General features: G+C 39.5%; 1 protein-coding gene across 1 annotated transcript in view; it reads right to left on the reverse strand.

Moving 5' to 3' along the window:
• Window positions 1-10,441, reverse strand: part of CFAP61 (cilia and flagella associated protein 61) — a 722,434-nt gene that overhangs the window by 351,765 nt on the left and 360,228 nt on the right. The window contains exons 15-16 of the mRNA XM_007948197.1: window positions 6,971-7,177; window positions 999-1,133 (exon numbers count right to left, since the gene is read on the reverse strand). Coding sequence (XP_007946388.1) covers window positions 999-1,133; window positions 6,971-7,177 — 342 coding nt within the window. The remainder of the gene's footprint in view (window positions 1-998; window positions 1,134-6,970; window positions 7,178-10,441) is intronic.

The raw sequence follows: 10,441 nt of genomic DNA on the forward strand, positions 1-10,441 counted from the left end.
TATTTTATAAAAATATTTTGGATTTAAAGCAGCATCAGTTAAAGTGAGGACCATCTCTAAGTGGGACTTGGGTAGTGGCCACTGTCTCAGGGCACTATCTATAAAATGGGGCCTAGCAGGAGCCATGGAAGAGGTGCCTCCTGCAGGCAGAGAGGTTGGGAGTTGTTTATTTGGAAGCCTTCTCTATTTCTGATGAGTGTCTCCTGGATAAGCCAACAGAGTTTAGACTTTCCACTTTCCTTCTTTTTCTCACAGTGGACAGATGTTGGCCCACGGAGGGCTGCTTTTTGTTTGTTACTTTTTATTTAAGTGGAAGTGATTCAAAAGCCCATATGTAAGGCACCTTGACAAAATTATGCTATCACAGAAAGTTACTGAAAATGACCACGTAACCATATACACATGCATTTCCATTTTATATGAGATCCATGTTCTACTGCAGTTCCTTTTCCTACTTTAAGGTCAGAAATCCCTGCTACCCCAGGGCAGCTAATCTGTTCCTGCTAATCACCCCAACTCCCCACAGAGGAGTTCAAAAAACCTGCTGCAAATTCAGGAGCTAAACATCCCAAATGCAGTCAATTCTATTTTCCCTCTTAAATTTATCAAAGAATGAATGACCACTGACTGCCTTGAAAGCAAAACATCCATTCAAAGGGGAAATCTGCTTTTGAGGAAAAAGAGAAAAGACAAAAATAGGCTTGCTTAGAGTTTGACTCTTGGCTGTTTGTCTGAGGACACAGCAGCTACATGTGGTGTCATGTCCACAGTGTCACCTATGGAGGTCATGTGGCTACAGTTTTCAGGCTTATTGTGAAATGACCACTTGAGGGAGAGGGTCACGTGGAGCCTGTGCAGGGTGCTGCTTGTGAGGGTATGAGCCAGGCTCCCTGTAATTAAGAAGCAGCCTGTTCCGCAAAGACAGTGCTGCCACCCCATCTGCCAAGCCCGCGAGAGCTGGCACTGTGCCTCCCTGCCTGCTGCCGCCTGCTACCCACCAGATCCTTGGAGACCTCCTTTGATGGAGCGTTCATGCCAAGCTTTTCCAGAGGATAGACAATCTGTCGTCGTGGTCGCACGGGAACCAAGTAATGAAGGGCAGATGTCAGGGAGTGGGCGTAGGGACTCTGGAGCTGAAAGACAGCAATCTATATTTTAGGGGAGAGAATGTCAGAGCAGCATAGCACAGATGTCTGTATGCGGCTTTACAAATATAAAATCCTTAACATGGCCAAATAGGAGAGTAAAAAAAAAAAAATATATCAAATAAACAAACACACTCTTGGAGCAGAGGAATGAATTGCAGATAATGCCTGACACTAATGAAGATAATTACGAGAGTAATTACATTACTATCTCTGTGGGAATGACAGATAAACAAGTGGTTTGGTTTATGGGATTTTTCAGTACAAGTATTTTCCCCAGGAGGATATTCTTCTCCATAGTGATCATGAATCAGCTTGATTTGACCCCATTAAGCTGTGCTGTGTCCTGTTAACCTTTGCCTGTTTGGCATGCACTGCTTTAAGAAGACACATAGATAAAAATGTCATCCAAGGGACAGCTTAGTGAGAATGTGAAAATGCTCCTGTTTGTGGAAGTTATCCACATAGATTTTAATTGGACTTTAGTTGTAAAATGAATGTTTTAAAATAAAAGGATAAAGCCAGAAAGTGTGTGTGCACATGTGTGTGTGGGGGTGTGTGTGACTGGATCATTTTACTTTGACTTATATTAATAGTGAAATATGAGCAGAATTTATCCTAATTGAAATGGACTATGATAAATCATATTTTGGGAAGATGCATTAAATACTGTTGTTATCGTCAGGTGCCATCGAATGATTTCATACAACAGAACAAAACAGTGCATGATCCTGTGCCATCCTCACAACCCTTACTCTGTTTGAGTCCACTGTTGCAGCCACTGTGTCACTCCATCTTGCTGAGAGTTTTCCTATTTTTTGTTGACCCTCTACTTTGCCAAGTAAGATGCCCTTCTCTAGGGACTGGTCCCACCTGATGTCTGAAGGACATAAGACAAAGTCTCACCGTTCTCCCTTCTAGGGATCACTTGGCTGTACTTCTTTCAAGAAAGATTTGTTCATTCTTCTGGTCGTTCATTTTATGTTCCATATTCTTCACCAGCACCATAACTCAAATGCATCAACTCTTCTTCAGTCTTCCTTATTCCCTGTGCAGCTTTTGCATGCATATGAGTGTCTGAAATACCAAGGTTACATCTTTGCTTTTCTACACTTTAAAGAGGTCTTTTGCTGCAGATTTGTCCAATGCAATACTTCACTTGATTTCTTGATTGCTGCATCCATGGGTGTTGATCATGGGTCTAAGTAAAATGAAATCCACGACGTCAATCTTTTCTCTGTTAATAATGATGTTGCTCATTGGCGCAGGTGTAAGGATTTTCGTTTCCTTTATGTTCAGTTGTAATCCCTAATGAAAGCTGTAGTCTTTGATCTTCATCAGTAAGTGCTTCAAGTTCTCTTTGCTTTCAGCAAGCTAAATTGTGTCATCTGCATATCACAGGTTATTAATGAGTCTTACGGAAATCCTGATGTCAAGTTCTTCACATATTCCAGCTTCTCAGATTATTTTCTCAGCATACAGACTGAATGATAATGGTGAAAGGATACAATCCTGAAGCACACCTTCCTGATTTTAAACCATGCAGTATAACCTTGTTCTGTATGAACAAATACCTGTTGGTCTATGTAACGTTCTGCAATTACCATTCTTTGCAATATTACCCACAATTTGTAATGATCCACACAGTTGAATCCTTTGCTTTGTCAATAAAATACAGGTAAACATCTTTTGGTATTCTCTGCTTTCAGCCAAAATCCATCTGACATCACCAATGAGATCCCTCATTCCATGTTTTATTCTGAATCCTGCTTGAATTTCTGGTCGTACCTACCAATTTACTCCTGCAACTATTTTTGAATTACCTTCAGCAAAATGTTGATACTAATGGTATTGTTCAATAATTTCCACATTCCATTGGATCACCTTTTTTGGAATGGGTACAAATATGGACTTCTTCCAGACAATGGCCAGGTAGTGGTTTTCCACATTTCTTGGTATAGATGAGTGAGTCCTTCCAGCATTGTATCCCTTGGCTGAAAGATCTCAACTGGTATTCTTAGAGCCTTGTTTTTGCCAATGCCTTCAGTGCAGTTTAGACTTCTTCCTTCGTTACCATTGTTTTTTGATTATATGCTACCTTATGAAATGGTTGACCAATGATCATTTCTTTTGGTACAGTGACTCTGTGTATTTCTTTCATTTTCCTTTGATGCTTTCTCCTTTAAACTTTCATTTTATCAAATTATTAAAACTTGGCAGAAAAAAACTGAACATGGTGATCTTTATTTCTTTTAAATTTATAAAACCTTAGTGGCTTTGGTAAAACCAACTAAAGAGTATCATAGCCATTTAAACCTCAAAAGTTAAACTGTGAAATCTAAATTTTTAAAAGACTCATTTATTGAATTTATGCTTGAAAACAATGAAAGTTCAACTGAACTGCAGATATATGTAATAAATAATATGGTTTACATATGACTTACTTAATACTCTAAAAATAGCTCCAGGCATTTCTTAGAGCTTCTAAAAGGGATTTCTAAAAACTTTCACCATTGTACTTTATACCCTGATTTTACAAATTGAAAAACAGAACCCAGGAATTCCTACCCACAGCTCTGGTTTTATGCCTGGAATATATTTCAATACAAGCCATTGTTCACTATAACTACAGTCATCTGGGGATTTACAGCAGAATTTAGGAATTCTTGCTCAAAATATTTGGTACTTCTTACACTTGTTTAAATATATATATGTAAAACAACAGGAACTGCAAATTAAGAGGAAATCTATAGCCAAATGTGTTCTTATAGCCTATTCACAATATTTCATATGTTATTTCTAATTATATTCCCATTGAGGTAAATATATAAACCCAAGATGTTATTTGTATTATGGATGCAAATGGGCTTTTCACCAAACCAGCATGTCCAAGCAACATTGTGAATAAAAAATAAGAATTTAATATCACATCCTGAAGGCCACAAAATTGGAGCTTGGCTAAAAGCAAAGCAAAAATAAATTGTGCAGGACATACAGTACTGCATTGTTAGTGAAGGCAAACATTGATATATGGGTGGACAGATGGGTGGATAGGCTGAACTATTATGTATGTCTATGCAGGGGGGAATGTGCCCATAACCATGTATAGGGTTGTATAGGGTTGGCAGACAATGTTTCTACTAGTATATTGGTATGTTCTGTAAGAATTACCAGGTATATGGTACAGGTGACAATGGACAAGGTTGTAGTCACTCCTTGGCAACAGCCAGCTACCCAGAGGGAGCAAATAGTTGGACCTGTGGCCTCGGGACCATAGTCACAGGGGACATCAAGCTCAACTGGCATAATATACTACACAAAAACTTTGTTCCACATCCTACTTTGGCGAGTAGCAACTGGAATCTTAAAAGCTTGCAAGTTGCCATCTAGATGCAACAATGGATCTCTCCTCATCCAGAGCAAAGAAGAATGAAGAAAACCAAAGATACATGAAAACAATTAGTCCAAGGGACTGGTACATCATGTGATCCTCAGCCTATACAACTATGAGACCAAAAGAACTAGATGGTGCCTAGCTACCACTCTCAGTCACTTGGAGGGGGATCTATGTAGGAGATCCTGGATAGAGTGGGAGAACAAAGTGGAACAAAACTCAAATCATTTTTTTAAAAAAAGCAACCAGGTTTACTGCTTTGATAGAGCATGATAGAACCACTGAGACTATGGTCTCTAGCTGCCCTTCAGGTTTGGAATTGAACCCACTCCCATGGCTTGCAGCCAAACAAAAGATAGGCATATGAGCTGAACATTTACATTAGGTAGATATGCTCCTTGGAGAGATCAAACATGGGAGAATAGAAGGGCTGTGTATGCAGAGAGAGACAGCTCAGGGGGCAGGAGTGCATGGGAGAGAGGTAACTATGGGGAGGAAATGGGAGGGGAGCTCTTGCATGGGAAATTTCAGTCAATGTCATGGGACAAAGTGTATGTGAGCTGCTGTATGGAAGACAAATTTGCTCTGTAAACTTTCCCCAAAATCAAAATAAAAATTAAAAAATAAAGTAAATAAATAAATTGTGCAGGGCTGGGATTTTCCAGCAAAACTTAAGCTTCCCAGCCCTTCAAATTTAGGGCTTTTGCATGGCCATCATGCTTCATTTTGATAGGAAGAAATAGTCACTACAGCAGATTTCATGTCTTACCATAAACCTTTTCCAAGTTCCTTCCTTCTTCCCCATTCCCCTGTACTTCTGAAAAAGGCTTTTGTTAAAATAGGCTACATTGGCAAAAGTATTATTACATGAATGCACTAAATATACTCAGATTGTTAAATATACTCAGATTGTTCAATATACTCAGATTAAATAAACTCAGATAGTTTCTGAGTTTAATAAATAAGGGTATTTTAAAATCTATTTTGCTCAGTTATAGTTACTAAGGAAAAACAGAACAATGCCAAAGAATCTGGGAAGAACATGAGCAAACTTTAGGTTATGAATGGGATGTCTTCCACCTAGTCTAGTTGTTGGATCCCACTGGAGGACCAGTGCTGTCAACAACAGTTTTAGGCATTGGGAACACAACTGTGAACAAGGCAGATAGAAGCCTCTGTCTTCATGGCAAAACATATAATCAGAGGTAGCGAAAAGTGCTACAAAGAAAACTAAAGCAGGATATGGGCATGTGAAAGCAAAGTGAGGAATTTGGTATTTATTCATGCATATATACATAATGTATATATATTATGTATGTGTTTATCACAAATTATTAGTCCACTGTAGTATTCCCCATGATGAGACTGGTAATCAACACCATGGTGGAATCTATTGTGAACAGCTGAGTAGCTGCCTTAGGAATGTGGTCTGCTTCCTGTATATAAGGAAAAGCTTTGGGATTGGTCTCCAGCCTTTTGGCATGCTTGAACCCTGCATGTAGCCAAGTTGTTGTTCAACAGCCTTCATCATTTAACAGCCTGCCATGTCCTGCTGATCTTGGGACTTTTAATGGACTTGAATTAGTGGCTTGTCATGTTGTTTGGTAACATTAACTTTCACTTGTCAACCTTGGGTTTGTCAGCCTCAGCAGCCAGCAGCTGCCTGAGTGAAGAGATGCCTCTAGCTTCAGTGGGCTGGGAACAGAAGGCAGAGCTGGAGCACAAGGTTGAAGGACTTTCACCCAGCCCCTAGAGCCTGGCACTTTGAATTCAGACTTAAAGCCTCCAAAATTGTAAGAGAATAAACTCCTGTTTGTTAAAGTCATCCCATTTGTAGTATAGTTTTGCCACAGTGGCACTAGGTAACCAAAACATCCACATAAATGTAATAGGTATTATACAGACCCATACAGGTACTCACTCCATAAAGCTTACACTGGTATCATATGTCTCTATCACTGTCATTGGGGGGGAGGGGTTGAAATATTCATTTGGAATGTTGTGATAGCAAATTCATCTTTTTGAATAGGATTGATTTATGGGTTGATTATTTAAATGTTCTTTGTGTGAAAGGACAAGGATCATTTTGGCACACATTTGGAATCACACTAATACACCATAAGTAATAATGATTTGATTTCCATGCATCTTAGCATTTTTGTATAGTTTTCAGTTTCTGTTTTGTCAATATAGAAAAGCCAGTAAATTGTGCTCCTCATCACATTTGTTGTGATTCTTTCAGAAATTCAAAGCCTTCTGGAGTTTCACTGTAGTGTAAGAAAAGGGTCATACTCAACATGGCCATTTGGAATTCAGATCCATGTGATAATGAAAACTCCCTAGAGGAGGAATGAATGAAATGCGGCCCATGTAGGAATACACTGTGAGCAATGGTGGACAGTGGATCCTGTAAGTCACAACAGTCTTTTACCTTGCTGCTCCTGCAGTTTGGGTAGACAGGATAGTAAAGACAGGACTTAAAGCCTATACGAAGAATCTCTTTCAGAAAAAACTTGGTGTAGTGCCGGAAAATGGGGTTCAGGGCAAAGTGATACAAGTGCCCATGTTCCTCATGCTGGTGGTGACTGAAGTATATGAAATCTTCAATATTGTAATGTGACCGTATGTACTCAATATCCTGAAAAAGATGGAGGGGGATATCAAAGAATGCTTTAAACAAATTGCATATATTTTTGATAAATATCCTTCAAAAATTACATTAGGTAGAATGGTAAGAAACATACGCTCTCCTGGTGTTTACAATCTCATTTTCACTGTTAGTTTTTTAAAAATTAAAAATTACATTTTCTGAGAATTACTTGCTCTGATAGTTTGTCTTTGAATGGTGGTGAGAAATCTTTTGAATTTCTCCCTTAAACCATGGTTGCTAAAAACTTTAAAAGCCTTGAGTCCCTGCTAGTAACTAGGTGGCAGGAGAATAACTGTTCCCCACTGTTAGGCAGATGAGCCTGAGGACCTCACTACACTGACCCATCATGTGTAAACTCATGATGCGACCACCAAACCTGGGTAACAACTGCAGCTCCCTATACCCAGAGCAGTGCAGGATCGATGATCCCACCATGGATGGCTGTAACACACCTCCTGGACCTATGCTGAGCACACTGCCTCATGCCTAGACTGGTACAACACACTAGGCTGTACTCCCAGACTGGTAACTTACTAGCCGGCCTGCCCAAGATTGGTGCAGCAGCCATGCCTCACTTCATCCCAGGACCTCTGACACTTTCAGTCAAGTCCAACACCACAAGCACATATAGACTGCCTTAACATCAGAAGCATTCAAACATGGAGAGGCGAGGTTGAAACAGTACAACCCATGGCACTTAAGCAAGCTGCCCTGAGATGATTACAGCTAGGAAAGAAGATCCTATGGATCCCTGGAAGAAGCAATCTAAAGAAAAGGGGAAGAAGTTAGCCTGATCTAAAAGCATACATGCATAAATAAGTAAGTAAATAAATCTTAATGTCGCACAGACAACAGTTATAAAACATATGACGAGACAGGAAAGGACAGCACAAACAAATGAACGAAGCCAGGGGCCAGAAACAGTCCCTGAATAAGAAAAAATAATAGAATTAACCAATAAAGATCTCAAAGTATTAATACTAAGAATGCTCAAAGAGATAAAGAGGAACGATCTAAAGAAAATCAGGAAAACAATATAACAAAAATTTCAATAAAAAGACATCTTAAAAAAGCAAACAAGTTCCAGTAAGATGGCGGAATAGGCAGAAAGATTGCACAGACCCTCTTCAACAAAGAAAAGGGGAACCAATTAAAACAGATACAGAAGATACTCCTGGACCCCTGAGCCTTGAAGGGAAGGATATAGAAGTGTACTAAACTCCAACTAGCAGAAGAATTTGCACGAAAACACCAAAAAAGGTGACAAACGGAGCTGTGGTCTGGCAGTGATCCTGACAGCACAGACAGCTTGGATATTGCAGAGTGGTGGTAGGAACTGAGAATTAACCTAAAAATTGGCCCTGCTAGCCAGGGACATCACAGAGGACTGCTCTGGTGGCTAGGGAATAAAAGGGGAAGCAGTGAACAGGAAGGCAGGCTGAGCTGTGGACTTTTGTCTGTCCGGAGGGCACAGCTATTTCTAATGTTTATAAGCAGCTTGACCATTATGGACATTTAAAGCAACAGCGTTCTCCCAGATTCCAGGGAATTGAGAACAGGTTCCACTTGCTGGGAACCACATGGACATTCCAGACCTGGAAGACTGGAAAGTACAACATTTCCCTTGTTACTCTTATACACCACACCCTCTTGGTGAATGGAGGTGCAACCATCCTCCACTCCCAGCCACTTTCTGGGCCAGCAGGAATTCCATCCCATTCTGTGTGCTCAGACCGAGCCCTCCCAGCCCTAATTTTTTTTTTCTGTTTTCTGTTTTTTAGTTTGTTTGTTTGTCTGTTTTAAAACTACTACTGTTATTATTACCTTTGTCCTTTTTGCAATCATTCATTATTCTTCCCCTCCCAGGTTCTAGTTTTCAGCTTTTTTTCTTCTTCCTGTTTCTGGTTGCAATTTTTTTTCTTTTGTTCTCATGGTTAACCTGTTGTTGTTGTTGTTACGTGCCGTCGAGTCAAACCCGACTCACAGTGACCCCTCCTTGGGTTTCCAAGGCAGTATCACTATGGAAGTAGATTGCCCCATCTTCCTTCCAAGGATTGGCTGGTGGGTTTGAACCGCCAGCCTTCTGGTTAGCAGTCAAGTGCCTTAGGCACTATGCTACCAGAGCTCCTATGGTTAACCTAGTTCCTTGTTTTTCTTTCTTTTTTTTTTCCCCATTTATTTCTTCATTATTCTCCTTCTATACCTTTCTTCTCTTACTGCCCTCTCCCAAGATATTTCAGGTTTTTTTTCCCTTCTTTTTCCCTTTTTCCTTTTTTGGGTGACTATTCCTATGTGATTACATGGTGTATTGTTTTGTCCATTTGCTTTTACTTTTTTGATGGTTATTCAATTGCTATTTTTGTCTAACTGAGTGGGAGACAGCAACTGTTCCCATAAGACACAACTACACCCACACTTCCTGCAGCTTCACTTACTGAGTGATGGTATCAAGTCCTTCGCCACTAATGGGTCAGTGATAAACAACCACCAAGAAGATCCTGAATCACCCTTGGCTTCTCTTAACAAACAGTTAAAAGATATCTAAATACAACAATACCATGATGTCTCGGAGACAACTGACTATCACAGTCCACACAAAGAAGAAAGATAAAGTGGTAGAAACAAGGGGGCAGGATACAGACCCAGAAAATATCCCTGAGGAAGAAGCAGCATAGAAATTCTCTGATAAGGAATTCAAAAGAATTATATTTAGGTGTCTTCAGAGTACTGAGAGACAGATCAAAGAAAATGCAGACAAAACCTTAGAAGAATTTTGGAAGAAAATACAAGAACAAAATGACAAAATAAATGAAAAATTAGAACGGATTCTAACCCTACAGATAGAAATACAGAAGATTAATACTAAATTGTCAGAAATAGATAATACATTGAAAGGGCAAAGAAGTAGAAATGATGCAATGGAAGACAGAATTAATGAGATTGAAGACAAATACCTGAATACTTCTTGGGCAAGGGATCAATCACAAAAAAAGATCAAAACAAAATGAAGAAAGCCTAAGATTCATGTGGGATACCATCAAAAGGAATTACGTACGTGTCACTGGAATTCCAGAACAGGAAGAGAAAAATAAAACCACTGAGAAAATTATCCAAGATTTGTTGGAAGAGAACTTCCCTGATATAATGAAAGATGAGAATATACCCATTTAGGAAGTCCAAGAAAACCCAAAGAGGATAGACACCAAAAGAAAATCACCAAGACATACTATCATCAAACTCATCAAAACCAAA

This window comes from Orycteropus afer, unplaced genomic scaffold (assembly GCF_000298275.1).
Source record: "Orycteropus afer afer isolate SDZICR_OR568_19922 unplaced genomic scaffold, OryAfe1.0 scaffold00208, whole genome shotgun sequence".
NCBI lineage: Eukaryota > Metazoa > Chordata > Mammalia > Tubulidentata > Orycteropodidae > Orycteropus > Orycteropus afer.